Genomic DNA, 23338 nt, shown 5'->3' on the forward strand with positions numbered 1-23338 from the left:
AGGCAGACCTTCCCATGTTCCAAAATCAAAAAATATTTTACATGTTACACCTTGAAGAATGGGAATCACAGCAATTGGTTTCAAAATTACAAAAAGTTTTTTTTTCAACAGGTCTACTGCCCATGCCTGTTACACTGAGTAGGCTAGGCCTATTTGATCATTATGAACGCAAATTGTCATGTGCTTTTCTTGGAAAAAAATTCTGATGAGTTTAAAAAAGAAATTCTAATATTATGTCTTACCTTATAATAGAAGGATCCTTGGAGCCTTGAGTGACGATGAAAATGATTACCAATCCAAAATAAATTCCAGAAAATTGCATTCCAGCGACCTACCAACTACCACATTACTGCCCTTTTCTCTGTTGTAAATATTCTGTATCCAGAGCGCTGTAGTGAGATATTACAATAGGATACTACAAGTGTTAACTGTGAGACAGGAGACAGGGTGGTGGTGGCAAAGTAAAGTCAAAACCTGTCATTAAAGCTATCAAACCTGTTAACCAGGTCCATACTTTCAAAGTTCTGCAACCCTGAAGGCATTTTGGGGGAAAAGTCAGCATACAGCATTTTTGGAACGCTCAAACTCCCCTAAATACTTCAATGCAAACATTTGGATCTTCAGGTGGGGGAGTGAAAGGAACACTGAGAAGTAAGGAGGTTGTCTGAAGAGCTCAAAATTCACCATTTAAGAGCGTTAGGAGAGATTTTGTCCAAAATGCTCATATGGCTTAGGGCAGGGATGTCAAACTCAGGCCCAGGGGCCAAATTCGGCCCGCGGAGCCATTTTATTCGGCCCGCGAGATAATTTCAAATGTGTATTACAGTTGGCCCACATACACCATTAATGTATAGTGTAACCCAACTTGAACATGAAATTTGCTGTATCACAAGATGTCCAGACACATTTGAATTGACAAATACGATGGGAAAGAGTGTATGTGAAATGTAACAATGAGTATGAAGTGCATACATGCACAATTTTAGTCCATTTTTAAAAATAAATGTTGAGTTCGGCCCGCGACTTGGTTCCAGATTTTGAATTCGGCCCTCTGTCAATTTGAGTTTGACACCCCTGGCTTAGGGTTATCAGTGTCCCGTTTCAAAGACCAGAAAATGCCACTGATGTGAATTGCTTGTATCTTGAGTGACGGCCTAACACAGTAACTGTAATCTGTGCTGAATGTGGTGTCCATCTTGCACCAAACAGTCTTGCTTACAGACATATTGGCGTATTGGTAAGGAGGAGGAAGTGTTTTCCACAGTGGTAGCGCGATCAGCCTGTGCAGTAGGTACTGTAGGTAGAGCTAAATGTGACTCTACTGCCAGTTCTATATGGTGAACTTGACTCGAACCTGTTAAATGACAGTGCCCCATTGTTGTTTACCTACACCCCACCAAGAGATGTGCGCTAGCACAGACTCTGCAACAACCAGATGTTTTTTTTCTACTTGCATATTCAGTTTTCTTGCTTTCAATTCAAAGTCAACAAAGGCTCCTGTACATCTTCTCAAAGAGCAGAAAGCTGAATGGATTGTGTGTAGGGTGACCAGCTGGCCGGACTTCGGCCGGACAACCCCGCCCCTTAACTTTCTAACCTAGCGTCCTCGCGCGCACCCATTGCTTCGACTTGCCGAATCCCCGCCTCCGTGGAGAAAACAGTGAAGTTGGCATTCTAAACTGTAGGCAGAAATCAGGGAACAGCGCTGCCATCTTACCTCAGACTAACGATAAAGGAGTCACTCCGATAAAGGAGTCATCAGTAGGCCTATCACTAACATAATATTGTATCAGAGACGGCAGGTTACGATAGACAAATCCTTCCGTTGTTGTCTGTGTAGGCTATTTCATATTTTTTTAAAAATGTATTTTGGGTAGTCATGCATTCGTAGGCCTAATAGCCAACAATTAATTTGATTTACTTTACTCAAAGTTGGTCAGAAGTCTGTTTATCAGCGGTGTTTTAAGGGAGGCAAACCGCTTCCGTCAATCTTTTTTTTTCATGCAGACGCTGGATGGAGCTCAAAATACAGACAGCGCCGGTGCAGAAAGACGTTTCTTTGCCCTGTTTGTAAAGTTGTGAGAACCCTCGTTGTAAAGGCATTTAGCGGACAAACTTAGTTGCACTATGCGTTGCCACCAGTGCAGGAAAAAATAGGAAACAGACAGTAGACAATAATATAGTTGCCTTATTTAACTTTCTTACAGTCAGTTAATGAACTTCATATAGGGCTATTGCACGGAGATTTCCCCGACATAAGGCGACAGCAATACAGTTAATTCGCTGGGCGAAGTCTGGGGTTATATCTGGAGTAACATGGCGGCCGAGATATTGGAAACGCGACCGACTGTCAAGGCAAAGAAGGTGGATCTAACAAGAAGCGTCATTTTATTTATTTTCCGGTATCCACTTTATGTCGGGTGAACGCCCCTTTAGGAGACCTTCGGTTAGGAGACCTTCAGAGTCCTGAGGTTGAGAATAAATCAAGTCCCCTTAGCGCTGTAGATGGCGGTAGCGCACGTCTTGAGCAAACACCTCAAAAAGAGAAGAAGAAGGAGGGGACAACGCCCCCTTAGGAGACCCAACTTGAGCACACGCTTTTGCATTGAGTGTTTTGCGTTATCTTTCTCTTATCCAGTATTTTTGGTCAAGGTCTAGTTTGCGATGACGTTGCCTCGCATCTCGAGGCCATAAGCAAAAGGCTAGGAGGAAGGGAAAGACAAAGAGAGGGACACACGGACGTCGTGAGCAGGTCGTAAAAACGGACCGATGGCCACCCTAATTGTGTGCGCAGTGGCACCTCTCACAATTGTGCTTTACAGGTGAAAGGGGTGGTAAATGTCTTAATAAGAGGACAGTAATGTACCAATGATCTGGAGGCTGCATTCACTGTGCATGGTTCTCCTGTTCTCCTTCTGCTTCACATAATGATGCAACTGAAAAGCATGCTCTCTGCTGTTCCTCTGTAAAATAAGGTCATGAAGAACTTGCCCATTTCAGTTTGGGAAGGGATTAGAGGTAGCCTGGCGACCTCATCCTGTGAACTCCACCCAAAGATTTTGGGGGTCGGCACATTGGTCCGACAGCCCACTAGTCTGACAGCCCGTAAGTCAGACAATAAGCCATACAGGCAGTATTACGCAGCTACTGGAGTAGGTTAGGCTACACGTGGGCACGTCTTTTCAGACAACAACATGCCTATACTGACGGTTAGGGTTAGGAATTGTTTTGGTTTGGGCATAGTTCATAGTTTTCTGTAAGCTTAAAAGTGAATATTTACAATCTTATGACACTAAAATAACTGTATACTGACAGAACATGCCTTTAATGGCGGTTAGGGTCAGGAATTGTTTAGGTTTGGGCATAGTTAAACATATCTGTTCAGACTAATTGGTTGTCGGACCAATGGGACGTAACCAAGATTTTGGCTCCGCTCCTAGTATACTCATGAACGGTGTGACGTTTTCCATGTGCGTTACGCCCATTTGTGAAAACAACCCATGCAAGTCAATTGGTGATGTTGGGGTTTAATAAACAAAAGATACAGACCTGTAGACTAGCGTCGTTCACGCGCAACATGCCGAAAACGTGTTCTGGTGCCGGCTGTTCAAATAATAGAGCCAAACAGCCGTGGCTGAAGCATGGACTGTGTTCATTTAGACAAGCCGATGTAGCATGTAAGTTGATGAGACATTCGGTTTGTTTTCACCCATAAAGGGGCGTAACACACATTTACGAGCAAAGTACCCGGATGGCCGTTCATGAGTATGGCAAAATCCTCCTCGGCTCGGTTCACTTACTGTTTAGCCAATCAGCATAGAGTTGAAAGTGGTGACGCAGAACTCACCCACGAAGTCCGCTACCGATTGGTAAAGGTAACACTATTCACACAGAGAAGGATTCCTTTTACCTTTCACCAGACTGTTTGACGGAGTCAACAGTCGGCTTTTGCCCAGGCTAGATTAGAGGTGCTGCCAAAGCTAATACTTTTCCAAATTCCTGAATATACATGTATGTGATGTGATGCCAGGTTCCCTTAGCGCTGTAAATGGTGATAGTGCACATCTTATGCAAGCCACCACCAAATGCCACAGAAATAGAAGAAGGAGGTGGGGACAATTCCCCCTTAGGGGACCAAACTTGAGTACATCACTTTGCATTGGGTAGGCGGGGTTTGGTTTATCTTATTCTACTAGACAACTAGGCCAATACAGTCAGCCCTCAACTGCAAGCAGTATATCCCCAAAACTGGAGGTAGTACATACAGCTACTGCTAACTTGATCATGTATTGTGCAGGTCAATATGAGTGATTGCTAGCACAGAAATATGGGGACAATTCAACCCTTTAAAAATGGCTGACTTTCAGGATGGCCAACTTTAAATAGAATTGACCTCCAAAATCAGTTCATATATTGCACCAATTAACGTGTTGTGAAAATCCCTCCACTTGTATAAAAGTTATTGTGCAAACAAAGAGTCGGCCATCTTGAAAGTGGTAGCCTCCAAAATACGGCTAAACTGTAACTTTTCACAACCGGCATACAGCAGAAATGGATTCAGCACCCAAAATCCTGTAGAAACAACACTTGAATTACTATTCCTCAAAAATGCCTACAGCTTCTTATTCAAAAGTCTTTTTCCATTTCGCGACCTGGCTTTAGGCGTGTCCGTACCTTCAAAGTTCTGTAACCCTGTAGGCATTTTTGGGGGAAAGTCGGCATTTGCTTATTGCAGACACCCTACCCTTTTTGGTTTGCTCCCCTTGGAACGGGTGCTGATAACATGTGCCAAATGTCAGCTTTTTCCTATTTACGGTTCTATGGGCTGCCATAGACATCACATATAGTAGCAGAAAAAAATTATCTGCTAGCGTTTTTTGCTAATTGCAGCGCTCCCTTTGGGCCAAATCTCGCCAATGTTGGTGTGCATTCCCTGGAGGGGGTGGTGATCACGTGTGCCAAGTTAAATTTGAGTCCGTTAAAGGGCTGCTGAGATATGAGTTCGCTTCCTGTTATGCGACTTTTCAGACGCTGTTGATTAGCTGTCACGGCCAAGCGGTACAAATTGTAGTCAATCCCTTTTAGGGGTCTCTGCCAGGTAGTCCACAGATCATCTGTACCCCGCTTGTGAAAATCTGACTAAATTTGTTGGAAGAAAAACATTTTATTGATTTTCACAACATCCAAAATGGCGGAAATTATCTTCCGGTTGACAAGACGTCATAGGATGCGTTGGATTTCAAGGATTCTAGGGATACCAATATTGAGATAAGTAAGGGTTAACGTTCGGCGAGAAGGTCGCTACCGTGGAATAGCAGCACGACAGAGAGAATCTTTAGACCCCGACGCGGAGCGGAGGGGTCTTGTTCTCTCTGAAGTGCTGCTATTCCACAAAGCGACCGACTCGCCGAAAGTTAACCCGCTTATTATATGGATATACTTAAATGATTCACACATGCGGTGCCATTTCTTTAGACCTATTTAATGTTAAGATTGTTGCTGCGCAAAACAAAACAGTGCCGTTGTGGAACACCGCTAGGCAACAGCTAGGTAGGCTAGCCAGGACAACAGGTGTTGTCTATCACAGCAGCTGATTAGAGTGACAAAAGACCGGACCCCCTGCGGAGTGATATGAAACATTCGCTTTAGCCACTGACTTGTATACAAACCAGTGGCTTTAGCAGTGAACGTCTTGTTGCCATTGACAGCGGTAGCCAGGACAACGGGTGCTGTCTATCACAGCAGCTGACTAGAGTCTTGTTGAAAAGTCGCTTTAGCAGTGAAAAGTCTTGTTGCCATTGACAGCGGTCTGTTATAGACCAACCCGTCCGTTATCGAAAAATAACAGACGTCCGAACGTTGGGGAGCCCCGTTGAAATGAATGGAGCATTCGACAGATGACGTCACAACCATATAATAATATGAGACTAATGCCCCGTGTAAATCGGGCGCTACCTACGCGACCCAGTTAGCTGTGGTGGTTGAAGAAGTTTCGCCATGAATTTGTTTTATTCGCTCTGGACACTGCACTGACGTTTGATTCAGCTTACCACATAACGGCTCTGACTTGACAGCCTGGGACATTCCTCGATATGAACGTTCCAATTGGTTTTCGCCGAACTGCGTCATAGCGAATTCGCTTAAGATTAGCTTGAGTTTAATCGTCAAAATTCGCCCTGGTCGCTCAAGAAGCTTCGCTCCTGGCGAATTCGCTTTGGTAGCTTTATTCGCCTTCCTTCCATAGAGAAACAATGACTTCCGCCGCGCAGGTCGCTTAGTTTGCCTTCGATGTACACAGGGCAAAAGAGTTTCCGAGATATTACCACTTCCTGTTTGGCCAATTTTAGGACAATTTTGATTGGCTGTCATGGCCAAATGATGAGAGGCATTACAAATCCTTTGAATGCACGAATGCACATCAGTCCAAAGATGAAGTGCACCCATTTGCAGCATTTTTATTGAAAAGTAGCATTTTTATTGAATTTCACAAAATTGTAAATGGCGGGAAAACTTTCCTGGCCCAAGGATTCCAGGGATACCTTTTTGAAAATCGTACATATGGTTCAAAATTTACAAGCAGAAATTGACCTACAACTTTGGCCTGCTGGTGGTGCAAGACATTTGACCTATATGTAACAGCACCGAGAGGTAGATACTAAGCTTACTTTCAGCACCAATTTATGCAACTCAATATCAATTTAACCACACAGGTTTTAGGGCAGAGATGACAGAGACGTGGGTTACAAACAATTACAAATCTTTATTTTCATTTAATTATCACACATAGAATAATATTTAAAATACCGGTATAAGAATTTCACACACACTCACATACACCCACACACACACACGCACACTGGCCTGGGCTACAAGTAGCCTAGTGCTCCACCCAAGTGGAGGTATTCCCAAAAACAAAACCAATGGTACTGAGACAAAACAAAACTACTAACAAAATATTAAATAGGAAACACTGCAAACAAAAGTAAATAAATCAAAAAGCACCGCAAACAATATAAACATACGTAAATAAAATAAATAAATCAAATCAAATCAAATCAAATGAAACACAACAAACAGAAAGACACACCATGCAAATTAACACATCAGCACATCAGATTCTGCTCTTTGGGAAAGCCCCATTAACTGGCATTTGCGCACCGCCACCAAGCTTAAGCAGCCAGTGCACCAAATGGACAGGGACTGAAGACAAGACAGACACACGGAGAAACACAAAGCACGGGACAGGTGATGCGAAGCAGTTCTAGCAAGCAGCTAAGCGTCATGCACCCGCGTTCAACATACAAAGCGGCCAAGCAGCAGAGGCGCAAGCGATAGGAGCGGGGCTGCAGTCACCGTGACCAGACAGGAGGAACAGGACAGGGGAGGACAAGGCGGCAACTCTGACTGTAATTGGTTGGAAGCCCCACGGGCCCTAATGGAGGATACAAAATAAATGCATTTACTTAAAGTGCCTATTTGTATTTACATAACACACCTAGCTAGCACAATTAGAAGGGGATGAGAAGGAGAACCTACCGATGTAGCCGGCACACGCCGTCCAGAGAGGCACACGCTGCCAAGGTGGAGAGACTTCGATACCGAATCGTCTCGTGATGTATGCTGTGAACCGAGAATAATGTCAGCATGTTGCCCCCAGTAAAAGTCAAGTGCACACGCCAGTGAGCATTACCAACTCACCTGGACAAGGGTCAGCGAGCGCGTCGGAGGGGAAGAGATGGAGCCATACAGCTGAGCAGTTGGCAAACAATTAGCCCAAGCGAGCAGCCAGCGTCATGACGAGTTCCCTCCGGGGCAGAAGTGATGAGGAGCATACAGCCAAAGCTGCTAGCCAAGTCTGTTCCTCTCAGCAAAAGCACAGAATGTTTGCGTCGCCATCTTCTTTATGCAGGTGTGGCTTGCGGTCACCCAATCGTGAGTTCAGGTGAAGCCCCGCTGGGGGGACTGTCACCGAAGTGTCAAACGTGCACAGGGAGGAAACAGACATGACGGACAGCAATAGAAAGCTCTACTGCTACATATAAATCGTTGTTGGTAATACTGAGGCTGTCCCGAATATGTGTGCCTATTTACAGCATTTTCCTACATATGGTTCTATGGGCTGCCATAGACTTGCTAAAGAGAACTAGATTGCAAATGCTAAAAGTGGGCTCACCTTTTGGCCGGAGCTGAGTAGTTCTAGTAAAAAGGAGGCCTATGCAGTCGCCTCCAACTGCTAAAGGTATATCCCAGAAACACGATGCTTCCAGTCCCCCATCATTCCTACCACTCCCCTATCATTCCAACCACTTACCACAGTCCACCTATTTATAAACTTATATGTTAAATACAAAGTATAAAATAAATTTATTTAAAATCTATACATAGATCAGTGCCGTGCTTAGCCTTAAAACAACTATTGTGAAAACAAAACCAAACGAAATTGGGGCAAATCCATCCATACAGTCTGAAGTTATGGGCCAAACAAAAATTCCGCCATCTTGAAAGGGTTGGCCTCCAAAATCTAGTCAGGTCATGAAGCTACCCTAGAGCATTAACACACAAAATCTGGGACAATTCCATCCAACCGGTCAGAAGTTATGGGCCAAACAAAAAATATTCCATTTTGAATTCAGCCATCTTGAATGTTTTGGCCTCCAAAATCAAATCAGTTCATGAACCTACCATAGAGCATTATCACACCAAATCTGGAACAAATCCATCCATCCGGTCAGAAGTCATGGGCCAAACAAAAATTTGGCCATCTTGAATCCAGCCATCTTGAAAGTGACCTCCAAAATCTAAGTAATTAGTTCATGTACCTACCCGAGAGCATTAACACAAAGAATCTAGGACAAATCCATCCACCCAGTCAGAAGTTTAGGGCCAAACAAAAATGTGGCCATCTTGAAAGTTTTGGCCTCCAAAATCTAATCAGTTCATGAACTTAACCTACAGCATTAACACACCGAATCTGGTAATCATATACAGTGCTCTGCATATGTTTTTGCCCCCAAGCAGAAACTTTGAAAACGTTTTTGCATATTTAGCACACTTAGATTTGCAGGTTTTATGACATTATTCTCGCAACAAATGAATTAATGACTGAGAACCTGTATTTTATGTTTGCTTGGGTCCTCCTTGTTTAATGTTTACATTTGTCTGGTGATCTGAAAATGTTAAGTGTGCCAAATGTACAATTACGTTTTTTAAAAATCAGTTGGGGGGCAAAAACAAATGCTGATACTTGATATTTGACCTTCAAGGTTTTTAATGCTGTCAATGTTTGAGTGAAAATCACAGCTACAGATGTGTTTTTGGAGAACTTTGAAATACCTCCACAGGGGGGAATGTCTTGGACTCTAGACAGATTTTAAATAATACTTCACATGCAGTTCAGTGACTACAGGGGTTGGACAAAATAACTGAGACACCTGTCATTTTAGTGTCATTTAGTTCCTCTTGCGTCCACAGTTAATCCTGTTGGATATGGTGCATCCTTCTTGGTGATATGCAGACATTACCATGGATACTGTGGCTCTTGATTCCTCACAAAGACTTGCTGTCTCGGTCAAAGATGCAACAGTTACACACGTACCAAGAATTTCTCTTTTTTGAACTCTGACATGTCACCCATAATGTTGAGTGCATTGCAACATTTTGAGCAAAACTGTGCTCTTATCCTGCACATTGAACCTTTACACTTGACTTTACTGGTGCAATGTGCCATTAATAAAGATTGGCCAACAGGCTGGTCCACTTGAGCCATGAAATTTTCCACACTAAAATGACAGGTGTCTCAGTGATTTTGTCCAACCCCTGTATGTTGCCCTGTGTAGAGAGGGAACAGTGATGAATGCTGCGGTACTTGATCAGGCCAGCAGGTGAATTAATGAGAACTCAGAAATAATCCATCCAATGTCAACATTTCATAATCACCACCTAATTAGAGGGCATTCATTTGATGTGGTTCACATCCTCTGCAGAGAGTGAATTAAAAGTGTTTGCATACTAGTAAGATAAACTGTTTTTGCAATACCAGGGGCCTCATTTATCAAGCGTTCTTAGGCACAGATCTGTGCGTAAAGTGTGCGTGCGATCATTCCTGAGCAAAGTGTGGGATTTATGAACATGTACTTGAACGTAGAAATGTGCCTAAATCTACGCACACCTCAGACCATGCGTGTGAGTGGAAGAAACACGAAATTGCAAATAATATTGACCGTGCAAGCTACAGTTTGCTTTGAATGACAATAGAGTATGACAGTGTGCTATTTTACAGTGTTTTCGTTCATGTGTGTCTCCTTCTTTTACTTATTTTGAAACACGGTCCTCCTCCTGTCGAGAGCACCTCCACTTCTGCCACAGAAATGGTTCTATCTCCACTTCATAAATGAGGCCCCAGGTTTCCAATCAGTGTTTCCCATACATTGAGGAAACTATGGCGGCCCGCCATAGTTTAAATTTGGCCGCCATAGTTTCCGAAAATGTAAAAATATATATATATATTTTTTTTTTGTGTGCTTTTTTTTTGTTTAAACGATTGCCGTTTTTGTTAATGAATTATGATTTCCTTCGCATTTTCCTCCTGGAGTAAATACATCCTATACACTGTAAAAAGAGAAGCACTGAGCTGTTCATTCAAGCCAATAACTACCATTGAATACATAGTAAAATTATTGACTTGGTTGTGAAACCCTATCTTTTTGCTTATCGAGGTGTCAATTTTGATTCAGGCTGAATTAATTTCAATTCTGAAGGAAACAAAGCAAATATTTCAGTTCCTTTCAAAACATACTGAAAGGAAAGATATAAGAATGTAATATTTTCCGTTTGAGTCAAACATGAATTGCGCATGCGCACTGCCCAGCAGCCCGGCGAGGCGAGAAGTTGAGGAGAAGCGTTTGATATCAGAGGAGCTCCGTCCATTTCGACATGTGAATGAAAGAATGATTAACGTCCTAACTGACATGAAGAATAAACCTGCGGTGAGTAGCCTACTACCCTAAAGTTTAACTGGTGTGAACGTGTCTTAAGAAGCCTACACGTTTGTTGATGCAAAAGACGGTTAATGTCACCGGGCTAACAAGCTGAAGGTCTCCGTTAACATTGGTACATGCCAGTAAACGCTTTCGGTTTTCGTCGTGTTGTGGTGCAATTTCTGAACTTAGGCGTATTTCGTGAGAAATATAACTATATGTAGGCTACATTGTTCGGGTGTAGCCGGAATTAATCAAGGTTTCGCAAGGTTACCCTACCAATCGCTTCCACCACTGTTAGCTCGGCTACACCGTGAACTTGACTAGCTCAACACACGTTAAGCCATATTAGCAAGTAAGCCTCGGCTACTTCATCTTGTGTGTGAAAAGTGTGCCCGTGTGTATGTTTAAAGAGCACCCATGTAACACTGTGATTGTAAAAAGTGTGTTTTATGGCAGCGAGACTGCTGAGTGCATGCATATTTGAATGGTATGGTCGGTGATGTTTCTGAGTGGTCGCCATGCTTCGTAGGTGCAGTCACGTTTCCCCCCTGTTTAAACAGTTGCAGAGGGCACTCGGTAATCTCCATGTTAACTCACACAAGTTAGAACTAAACTTTTTGTTCGGGTCTTCGAGTGGTTTAAACGCATTTCGTTCATGACACGGCACCATTTACTGTAGGTTAAGAACTACGTTTCCCGAACGCATTATGTTTTAGAGATATGTCGTGGCATGCTGGCCGGTTTCTTATGAAGTGACCACACGCGCCAATTGTTGTATAAGCCAGTAGAAATGTTGTGTTGCTTGCTACGTTCAGAAAAAAAGTGATGCTGGGCGGTCACAAGCAACATTTGGGGAGACACACACACGGTTTTCCCTTCAGACAGCTCCATGTCTTTCTCTCGAGTCCAGTGTAGTCTACTCGCCCATTGTAAATTTTCGCTGGTACAAGCGACGCCCACCCCCTGTGTGTTGCTGTGTGTGTGTGTGTGTGTGGGGGGGGTGGGTGTGGTATTAATTAATTAATTTCTTTGTAAATCTTTAGAATACAAAAAGTGCAGCACAATGTTCTTTACGATAGACTCTGCATTGTTTTAAGTATATACTTTAGATTAGACAGTCAGTCTAAAACTTATTTAAGATTTCTGCTCATTGCATTTTCTAAATATTTACTGGTCTGCTTTTCTTTTTTCAGGTTGGATGTGGAAATGCAAAGAATGCAGCAAGCATTTTTCAATAAGATCTGAGATACTGAAGCACTTGAGACGTGACCATCAGTTTCACGGTAGGCGGCGTCCCTATCCATGCATCTACGCACAATGTCCCTGTTCGTCCAAGACATGGAATGGTCTTCAGAAACATCTCTCTAGAAATCATTCTTCTCTGGAGTCCCAACAAAGACACTCTTTCAAGTGTTACATTTGTGGAAACAATCAGCTTTCTACTGAGCACGTTTTTTTTCAACATATCCATGAACATCTGAGGAAATATGAAGTCGTCCCATGTATGTTTAATGGTTGCTCTTTCAAAACCAACATATACAGCAGTTTCCTGAGCCATAAATTGAGGAAACATCAGTCATGCACAATTAATGACTTTAAAAGTGGAATAGTTGTCACATCACTCATTCCCAATCTGCCTGACTCCGACTTGAATGAAGAAATAGAGCCAGCCACTGAAGAGTCAAGAGATTTGGAAAAGGAAGTTGAACTGAAATTAGCTTCACTTTTGCTTAAATTAGAACATACATATTTAGTCTCGAGTGCAGCTGTAAATGAATTGCTCGAGGACCTAGAACATCTCATTGGAGCTGTCTCTGTGCCGGGTAGTATAGCAGCAATTAACCAGCATTTGGAAGATAATAATTGTCATGTGGAAGCATCTGTTGTTCAACAGTTAGCCACTGTTCTTTGTTCTTCACATCCAATTCATAAAGCAATTGGGAAACAAGGGCCATTGTCTACTAGTTGGAAGCGCAAGTCGTATTATAAAAGAGAATTCGGCGTAGTGTCTCCCTTGGAATACATTCTTGATAAAAGAAACAAAAAATCATTACAGTATGTATCTGTGCTGAAAACATTGCAGCAAATTTTAAATTCAGATGCAATTTTGGCAAAAACAGTGCATTTGAGAGAGAGATATCAGTCATCAGAGAGTGGTAAAACAGTTTATAGTTGTCCTTTTGATGGTGAATTTTTCAGAAACAACACACTTCTGTCTGCAGACTGTGCTATTTCACTAAATCTTTATGGAGATGAGTACGAGGTCTGCAATCCAATTGGAACATCACGAAGAAAACATAAAATCTGTGGCTTCTATTGGACTTTAGGCAATCTGATCCCTGGTTGTCAGTCTTCACTGTCATCAATTTACTTGGCTCTTCTAGTCAAAAGTGATGATTTGAAAGCGTATGGCTATGAGACAGTACTAGAGCCACTCATAAGTGATTTAATTTCATTAGAAGAGCACGGTGTCTTTTTGCCAAAGTTAGGGAAATGTGTTAGGGGAACCATCCAGTGTGTGATAGCTGATAACCTTGGAGCACACGGTATCGCAGGGTTTGTTGAGAGCTTTTCAAGTGGGCACATTTGTCGATTTTGTACAGCATCTAGGTCAGAAATTCAAACTAAAAGTGTAGATAGTGGAGCGTTTACATTAAGAACAGAACAGATTCACTCAGAACACCTCAAAACCCTTGAACAAGATTCCCTAAGTAATTTCTGTGGTGTCAAGAGAAGATGTGTCCTCTCTGAGAAACTTAGTCATTTCAAAGTTACCACAGGTTTCCCCCCAGATCTTGTCCATGATTTATTTGAAGGAATAGTACCTGCAGAGATTGCTCTTTGTCTCTCTGTTTTCACATCCAAGAAGTACTTTACTCTTGCATATTTAAACGAGTCTATACTAGCTTTCCCCTTTAAGTGGACAGACAAAGTTAATTGTCCCCATCCAGTGCCTTTGAACTTTGCATCTCGAAAGACAATAGGAGGCAATTCTCACGAAAACTGGAGTCTCTTAAGGTTTTTCCCCTTCCTTGTCGGTCAAAAGGTACCTGTGGATGAACCGGCATGGAAAATACTGACTGACTTAAAAGATCTAGTCGATCTTATCGTCTCACCTGTCCATACAGAGGAATCTATTGGGTATTTGAATTTCAAGATATCAGAGCACAGAGTGCGACTTAGAGAGGTTTTCCCAGACTACAATCTGCTGCCTAAGCATCACCTGTTGGAACATTATCCTCAGCTTATTCGTAAGTTTGGACCACCAGTGTGTCTTTGGACTTTACGATACGAAGCCAAGCACAGTTTTTTTAAAAGAGTTGTTCGTTATACAAGATCTTTCAAGAATGTTTTGCTGTCTTTGGCGGAGAGACATCAATTTTACATGGCACAGCAGATATTTATGTACTCTCAAAAACCTCTTTTGGAAGTGTCATCTGTCTCAAGCCTCTCTGTTGATGTGTTAAAAGAAGATATTGCACAAGCTATACGGCTCAAACACCCAACAATGGATAATGTGTGCCTGGCTAAAAATGTTACTTTCAATGGATTCAACTACAGAAATGGAATGATACTTGCACATGGGTCTTTGGAGGGACATCCAGAATTCACTGAGATCATCCACATGTTTATTCTGGAGGAGAGACTTTTTTTCATTGTGAAGAAGCTGAGAGTGTGGCACTGGGAACACTTCAGGGCTTTCGAACTTGAAGTGAGCCCAACCAAAGACATAACACTTGTGGCATCAGATGAACTGACTGATCCATATCCCCTGGTAGCTTACACTGTGGGAGGAGTGCGTTTCATTACCCTGAAGAGATATATTCAAGTTTAAGTTGCATTGCATTTTTCCCTTTCTTTAAACATTATTTAAGGTCTGCATATTCATCAAGTCATTCTATTTGCATACAATTCATTCTACTAATCACATTCTAAAATCTGCACTAAACTGACACTGTACTAACTTAAAAGTACATTATGCATGGTGGGCAGAGAAGCTATTGCAACTATTCAGCCTGTTGCAACTGCATATTTCTAAATGGGATATTTTCCAGAATGTTAACTTTGTATTAACCTTATATTTGCTAGTTGACAAATGTCTACTGGAAATTCAAAATGAATACTTAAAATGTCGTCATGGTGGTGGTAAGTATTTGTGAAAAGGGTAACATTTGTGAACGAGCACAGCATATATTCAGGAAATTGACTTCTAAAATAATTACATTATCTACCTCTAATGGGGCATGGATACACTGTGTGACTGGATTAACCTAGAGGGGTGAACATGCTGTGACGATGGACTAACGGACAGGGACGCTGATGGTATAAAAGGGGCATGGACACAATGTTGTATTAGACTAACTTAAAAGGTCACTGATGCACCTTACTTATTGCAACTCTAAGCTGTCATCTCAGCTGCATGTTGACACAAGGTGGTTGTGAATGTGAATTAATATGTTCTCTCTGTCTCTCCTTTTGTTCTTCTGCCATCCAGGATTTGATTCCAGCTTCCTGAACTTCACTGGGCATCTACATCAACACATCTTGAGAGCCAACTTAGCAGTATGGCCACTCCCATCCGACTCCTCATCTTGTTGGGTGACGGAAGTGCAGAGAGGATGGAATTATCAACGATGCCGGACACAGTTGAGGAGCTCATTGAACAGGTCAAAAACATGTGGAGACATCAGGCTGCAATACAAGGATGATGACTTTGGTGGAACATTTGTTAACTTGAGCTCAACTTCAATGATCAAAGATCTCACTACAATCAAGATCATACAAGCTGCTCCTGATATTGTTCTGAGTTTCATTGAAAGTGTCCCATCTGATTTGAGTGACTTAGACACAAGCCAGGTCTCACGAAACACTGATACAGATGACACAGTCATACTCAGCCGCAGCTCCTCTGACAGTGAGGGACTGAGAAAAGAGCCGTGGCCGAAGGAGTTCATTATCCCGCCCTTCTCCCTTGAAACAGAAGGTCAACTTCAGAGAGGGAATTCAGAATATGCACAGAACCAAACCAGACTGACTCCTTCATCAAAAATGCTGTCTGACATACTGGAAAGATTGGCAGAGAAGATTTTTTCCTACAAGGCGTACCCCACTGATGCAGACCTGAGTGAAGTTGCAGAGGCTCTGACAAGGAGACATCCCTGCCTGAGACAACCAGACTCCTTCAATGAGAGTTATGGATGGAAACTGAAGCTCAAGAGTAAGATGCACAACTACCGCACTCAGCTGAGGTCACATGGACTTTCGTCTGAGCTCATGGTGAACACACTGAAGTCCAAGTCACGAGAAGATGCTGATCCCTTCCCAGCAAAGAATGTCAAAAAGGCAAGAAGAGGTGAGACCAATTACTATCCTCAACCCAGCGGAGACAGTCCTGAAAACCTCGAGCAAGAAAGAGCATCTCTTCTGACAGAAATAAAGATAAGAAATAATGAGAGAACCATACGGGAGAAGATGGCCAGGACTTTTCAGTTCAGGAGGCAAGAGATTGTGGATCAGAAGCCAACCATCGAAAACCTCATGGAAAGATGGCCAGCTTTATTTCAGATGGGAGAGGTACACTTTTCACAACTTTTTGTATACGTCAGTCAATTTCAACATTGTAATGCTCACACTACCCTGGACTTTTTTTTATTATTGTTTTTCTTAAGCCTTTTCCAAGCTCCTGGTCATTGTAATGGGGGCAGCTGTTTGTTCACATGTTTTAAAAAAAAAAAAATCTTGATTTATTCCCAAAAACATTCAAAAGGTTATGCAACACCAGCACACAACTAGCAAACCGCTTTTGGGTAAAATATTTGGAGTTGACCCATGTTTTTAAGTTTTAAAATGTAAACAAAAGCTACCTCCATTAGAATAGCTCAGATCTCGGAAAGGGCTGAGCCGAAAAATGCAGCATCACCGGGTTCTGGCAAGTCAAGGGTTGCGTGAGCAATACAACAGCATATTGAAAATGTTGTTACCTTGTGTTGGACAATGCTGTCAGTATTGCAACTGTACACTGCACCTAGATGTCTTTTTTTTATCTTTCTGCTACTTTGATAGCATTGTCCTACACAGAGTAAAGAAGAGGACGATGCATTACAGTGTTGCAACAGTACACTGTGCCTCACCTTGTTTAAATTGCTCCTTGTAACTCGCTTTGAACAAAGGCATCTGCTAAATGCTTATGTAATGTAAAATGACTGAAGTGGTCCTTTCAGCCCATAGATGGTTTTTTTGTAATTATTTCACATTATTCTTTAATTTAAAAGTGTATTGCGTACTGTTTTCTTGTGTACAGGTTGATGCAGAGTTTCAGCGGGTTACTGCAGTTCCCCTCCTGACCAGATTTATGGCGCACCTGGACAAGCACTCCCCGCAGCTACTGAAGATCTTCAGAAAGAAGGGAGGGACCACTAAAGCAAAAACTGCCGCGATCCTGGAGTTTCTTGATCAGGTATGATATGCAGTATATAATTAGCCACTAACGACAGCCTTTGTCCTTCTACATGAAGTGGAGGTGCAACTGTCATGTATTGGTTTGCTGATGTGCAATTGATATACATGGGATGTTGATTGTGTGCCAACTTGTTTTGCACCATATTCACAAAACCATTTAAAAAAATAAAACGAATGTGGACCTATGAGTCCATTAATATGTAGCTCATAGAAAAAAATTGTGCACCTGTCACTAAGAATTTAAGGTGTCACTGTCATGTAGCATTTGTGGAAAATAATTAATGTATGAGTGTTTTGCACCAAAGTTACTTTGAGGGTATAGAAACCCAAACGGGAGCCATCCAGTCTGTCTTCATATTTAAAGAGGAACTACCAGTGGCCTCTGGCATATGTAGAATCTCTCCCATGGATTCAATATTGATCAGGCGCACACTGTAACTGTTTATGGTAGAGCTGGGAATTGTGTTGCTAGACTAGCCTACACATTGCATAGTAACAGTTTTGATTGTCCCTGAAGGGTGCTGATGCCGATATCAGAAGGGAGTGCATCCTCAAAGCTCTCATCATCTACCTAGGAGAACATGTGGAGGACCTATTAAAGGAATACATGGTATGTCCAGATATATTCTGTCACCGATTATTCAACTTCATTAAGCGTGGGAGACCACCTATGCTGTTATATGTAGTTATTCATGAGGTGTGCCAGACTGCAGTTGTTCAGTTGCATTTTTCAAATATTTTGCCTCAGGTGTCCCAGAAAGATCAAGCCGTGCAGGAGCTGGAGAGGACCACCATGGCAGTCTTCGTCTTCAGAGAGAATTCAAGCCTTCTCCAACAGCCCCAAGACGTCGGGATTATCATTGATGGTGTGGAAGTCCTCAATGAGTTGCCTTCTGTTGCAGCAGGAGTGGTAATGCTCTTTGGACTTTGCTATGCTCTTAACATGGAATATCCACAGGGTTTCAGGTTCACCTTTGAGGCCCTTCAGAAGATCCTGATGGAGCTTGGTTCCAACAAGATGACTTCCAAGATTCGCAAACTCAGTGGTGAACTCAAAACTGCACAGTAGTGTATGTGTGCTTAGTGTGTGCTTTTATTTAAGAGGTAGTCAACCTCAGCAGCACTTGATTGTACAAGCTCATGGGGTCGCTTTCATGGAGTGCTTTTGTTGGAATTTGAGTTTGGTTTTTTGTTTTTTTTCCCCAATATGATGTTAAGAGATGACACTCGTTCCAAAAGAGAGCAAATATTTCATTCAAGTGAAGTTGTACGTGTAAAGTACACAACAATGAGTACACCCAGTTTCAAAATCAACATTTTGAACAATATATCAGTAAGCATGCAAATTATATCCAAAATGCGCATAGGTAAAACATCGTTTGACTTACAACTGAAAAGTAAGGTTAATTCATCAACACAACTTGAGATTCAACTTAGCACCACTCCGATCTGACTCATTACTGCAGTCAATATCAAGCTATCTGCTCCTGATATTGTTCTGAGTTTCATAGAAACTGAAAGTGTCCCATCGGATTTGAGTGACTTAGACACAACCCTCATCTCACCAAACACTGATAGACAATAGTCATACTCAAGTTATATTCTTAGCATTACTTTTCTGTTGTAAGTGCAACAGATGTTGTTTAACTTCTTCTATGCACATTTAGGAAATAACCAGTGTACTTTTCGGTATTTTTGAAAATTGTACTTTTCAACTGGTTTGTTCATTATCATAGTGCACTGTCTTTTGAGTTAGTATGTAGTTGCCACCAGATTCTAAATTTAGAGATAAATGTCAGTGGCGATTGGCTGTTTGGGGCCATAGGGTCATTTTCATGGTGTGATGTTGCCTTTAACTTTTTGTTGGGATTTGAGTATTTTCAGTTCAGATGTGTATGAACAGTACAACAATGATGGGGTACACCCCTTTTTTAGAACAATATTCAATTAGCACACAAGTTATTTGCAAGAGGTTTCAGGTTCACCTTTGAGGCCTTTCAGAAGATTCTGATGGCGCTTGGTTCCAACAAGATGACTTCCAAGATTCATAAACATAACGGTGAACTCAAAACTGCTCAGTAATGTATATTTTTGTGTGAGCAGTGTGAAGATAAAACATCTGCTGGGGTTACCACAGAAAAGTAAGGTTAATACAGCAAACACAACTTAGCAATATGGCCTCTCCTATCTGACTCCTCATCTTGTTGAGTGGCGAAAGTGCAGAGAGGATGGAATTATCAAGGATGCTGGACACAGTTGAGGAGCTTATTGAACAGGTCAAAACGTATGCAAACTTTGTGGAGACATCAGGCTACAATACAAGGATGATGACTTTGGTGGAACATTTGTTAACTTGAGCTCAACACCCATGATCAAAGATCTGACCACAGTCAAGATCATACAGGATGCTCCTGATATTGTTCTGAGTTTCATTTAAAGTGTCCCATCTGATTTGAGTGACTTTGATCATGGAGGTTGCACTCAAGTCAACACATTTTCTGCCAAAGAATTTACCCCAGTCCGATCATACAATCAGCTCCTGATATTGTTCTGACTTTCCTAGACGGTGTTCTATCTGATTTCAGTGACTTGGTCACAAGCCCCGTCTCACGAAACACTGATACAGATGACTCACTTGTGCTCACGTTACAGTCTTAACCTTCCTTTCCTGTTGTAAGCTCAACAGATGTTATATAAACTCAATACACATTTTGGAAATAACTTGTGTACTTTTTGAAATATTGTCAATTTTACTATTCAAAGGCGTGTTCATTATCACTGTGCATGGTACATTGATATAGCCTGTAGTTGCCACTGAGGTAGAAGACCAATGTTAGTGGCAATTGCTTGCATGGTGTCCTTTTCATGGAATACCATTTAATTTTGTGCTTTACGTTCTGAGTATTGAGTAGTCTCTGATCTCTAGAGAGACAGCACTCCTTAAGCAATAATAAATAACTCAGTTAGCCTAATGAAAGTTCAGATCAGATGAGCCTGTGGCCCATTAATGTCCATCCATTTCATTTGCTTGGTAAGCCATCTATCTTCATCTATCTTTTGGATGTAACAAACTGTATATGGAGTAACAATTACATGTTTATATTTGTTTCTGAACATGCTACCTCATTTCCCCCTTTTTGACTTGTGAGAAATAAATGACATTGAAAGAAAGACTTGCTCGAGGGTGTTGGGTGGTGTCTTGTAAAGTGTGATAGGAATGATTCAAATAGTTTTAAATGAAATGTAAAAAGGAATTTCACAGTGCCAATGAATTAACTGGTGTAAATGCCTGAATATTAGTTTGGTTCAATGTAAATTTATTTGATTGAACCAAACTAATATTTTTAAATTGAACCAATGTCAACATTTTAGTTTGGTTCCAAAACTAAAAAGTAAATAATTTAACTTGAATAAAGCTGAATAATTAATATTGGGTCAAGTTAAGAAATATGGTTTGAGTCAAAATTAAATAATCATGTTGTGCCAAACGACTTAATTTAGCTTCTGTCAAGTCAAATATATTAGATGCATAAAATGGACATCAATTTTTTTGGTTTAAGCTAGGTCAATCTTTTTACAGTGTAGAGAACACCACAACTGCTTGAAAGACAGAGGGATCAAAAGCCTAGTCAAGTTGTTGTTTGGGTTTGTTGGGTTTGTTGTTGGGTTTGGGAGTAATAAAAAAAAACCTTCAGAGAAGGGACAGTTGGGATGAGTTTACTAAAGCTGGGCTTACACTGTGCGACTTTTGCCCCGATTTTCCCCCGATTTGGCAGTCCCACGACTTTTTGGGAGTCGGGCCGATTTCTTGCTCAATCGCAGGTCAATCGTGAGTCACGCATCGTGCAGTGTACATGGGGTAACGACAAGCGATTTCGCCTCACGATTGTGCAATCGCAGGGTGGCAAGAAAATCAAAACTGTTTGAAATCCTGGTCGTGGCTCGTGCGTAAATCGCACAGTTAAAGCAGTGCTACGACCCGATTTGACACTTCACATGCACAAATTAATAGGGCCGTGCGATTTGCTGTTGAGCGCGACCTCATCTCCACCTCAGGTGCGCATGTTCCCTCCTCTGCAGCCCGGGGAAACATATGTCGCGTCGCGCAGTGGAAGCATTTGCCTAGCATCCGACTGTCGGCTCGTATAGTGTGAGGACGTGAGTCGTGAGATGTGAACTTCTTAAATAGTGAAATTCCATCGTGCAGTGTGAGCAGGAGCTTAATACCCACGAGCAAAAATATCGCACAGTGTATGCCCGGCTTAACACTCCCCAGGCTTTGTTTCACAGTTGTAATGAGTTAGGTGACAGTAATTAGTTAGGTGACATAAATGTGTAATATGTTGTTCAGCCCTTTTAATGGGAGGAATTTTGAAAAACTGGCCCTGTTACCAGCACCTCTCATGTAATAATAATAATTTCATGATTCTCAAAGTCGCTTGAATGTGTACGCCTGTGTGTGTGTGGGGGGGGAAGGCATAGCCTACCCTCTTAGACCCTTTTTGTTTTTCATAGTGCTCTTAAATACTTATCTCTGCTCCTATTTTGTTTTATTATTTTTTTCATTACATAGACCCCTGCATGAGGGACGAATTAAACTGTGTTGTAAACACAAATGATTCACTGTACTGCATTTTTATTTTATTTATAATATAAATGACAATGTACTACTATTATACATGTCATGGGTAAAATCTTATGTAGCCTTATTTCTCAAAATATAAATGGCTGAAATGTAGGCCTATAGTTTCTCCATGCACCAATGTCATACTGTACTCATTGTTTTGCATTTACGCTGCGTAAATACAACCTCCCCCACCCCCCAAAGGCCAGTGTGAAAAGGTGGCCAGTCTGTTGTGCATAGGATACAAGTGTCAGATTTTAGATGGGCTTTTGGTGTGAATATCCTCTTTGGTAGCCTACAAAAGGATCTCGGTAATCTCGTTTAAAACAAGTCAAGTCAAGTCAAGTTTTATTGTCAATTTCTTTACATGCACTGGTCATACAAAGAATTTGAAATTGCGTTTCTTGCTCTCCCATGCAGACATAGACTAATCTAGGTAAGGACATAGACAGTATAGACATAGACAGTACTCGTACATGGACATAAGACAGTATGGACATAGACAGTGCTCATACAGACATTTAAAGTGCAAGACTGGACAACAGAAGACTTGTAGAGAACATACATTAGAGGAGGTATTTTGTTGTGCTTTTTCTAAAAGTCCTTTATAGCGTTCTGACATAGTAATAGTAGCATTTGAAGAGAATAAATAATTAAAGAGGTTTATCAAATACACCAGCAGCAATATGTGTGTGTGTGTGTGTGTGTGTGTGTGTGTGTGTGTGTGTGTGTGTGTGTGTGTGTGTGTGTGTGTTTAGTGCAGGTAGAAAGTGCGGTGTGTGTCTGTGTATGTGTGTGTGTGTGTGTGTGTGTGTGTGTGTGTGTGTGAGAGTATGAGTTGTGTGTCAGTGTGTGTATGTTTGGGTTTAGTGCAGAAAGTGCGGTGTGCTTGTGTGTGTGTGTGTGTGTGTGTATATGTATGTGTGTGTGTGTGCATGTGTATGTTTTGAGTTAGTGCAGGTTGAAAGTTCAGTCACAGATGTAGTAGTGCAGGACCATGGAGGTCCTGTTTTCGATCGTTTGCATTTCTTCCAACACCACCGTGTTTTAGCCTACATGCTTTCTGTGAGACATTTGCCAAGTTGGAAAGGCGCAGCGAATAGTTGCCTACAAAAAACGGCAGGCGCTGACAGCGTCCATATCAATGGTCCCATTGCCACTGAAGACACACAAAGGCTGAGCGCGGCCCCTGATAAACTTGATGGCTTTGTGATCAAACCATCTCACTCGCTGCACAACTTTGATTAATCTTAAATTTAGTGAGTGGAATTTAATG

The 23338-nt window shown here is 41.7% G+C and overlaps 1 protein-coding gene across 1 annotated transcript; it reads left to right on the top strand.

Annotated features, from left to right (window-relative positions):
* Nucleotides 1-15685: 15685 nt before the first annotated feature.
* On the top strand, nucleotides 15686-18507 carry LOC134463346 (uncharacterized). Its single transcript, XM_063216586.1, has 4 exons — nucleotides 15686-16553; nucleotides 17281-17436; nucleotides 17956-18048; nucleotides 18187-18507. Exons 1-4 carry the CDS (start codon nucleotides 15729-15731, stop codon nucleotides 18505-18507), a joined length of 1395 nt encoding a protein of 464 aa, XP_063072656.1. The 5' UTR covers nucleotides 15686-15728.
* Nucleotides 18508-23338: the final 4831 nt, after the last annotated feature.

The sequence above is a fragment of the Engraulis encrasicolus genome, chromosome 1, assembly GCF_034702125.1.
Source record: "Engraulis encrasicolus isolate BLACKSEA-1 chromosome 1, IST_EnEncr_1.0, whole genome shotgun sequence".
NCBI lineage: Eukaryota > Metazoa > Chordata > Actinopteri > Clupeiformes > Engraulidae > Engraulis > Engraulis encrasicolus.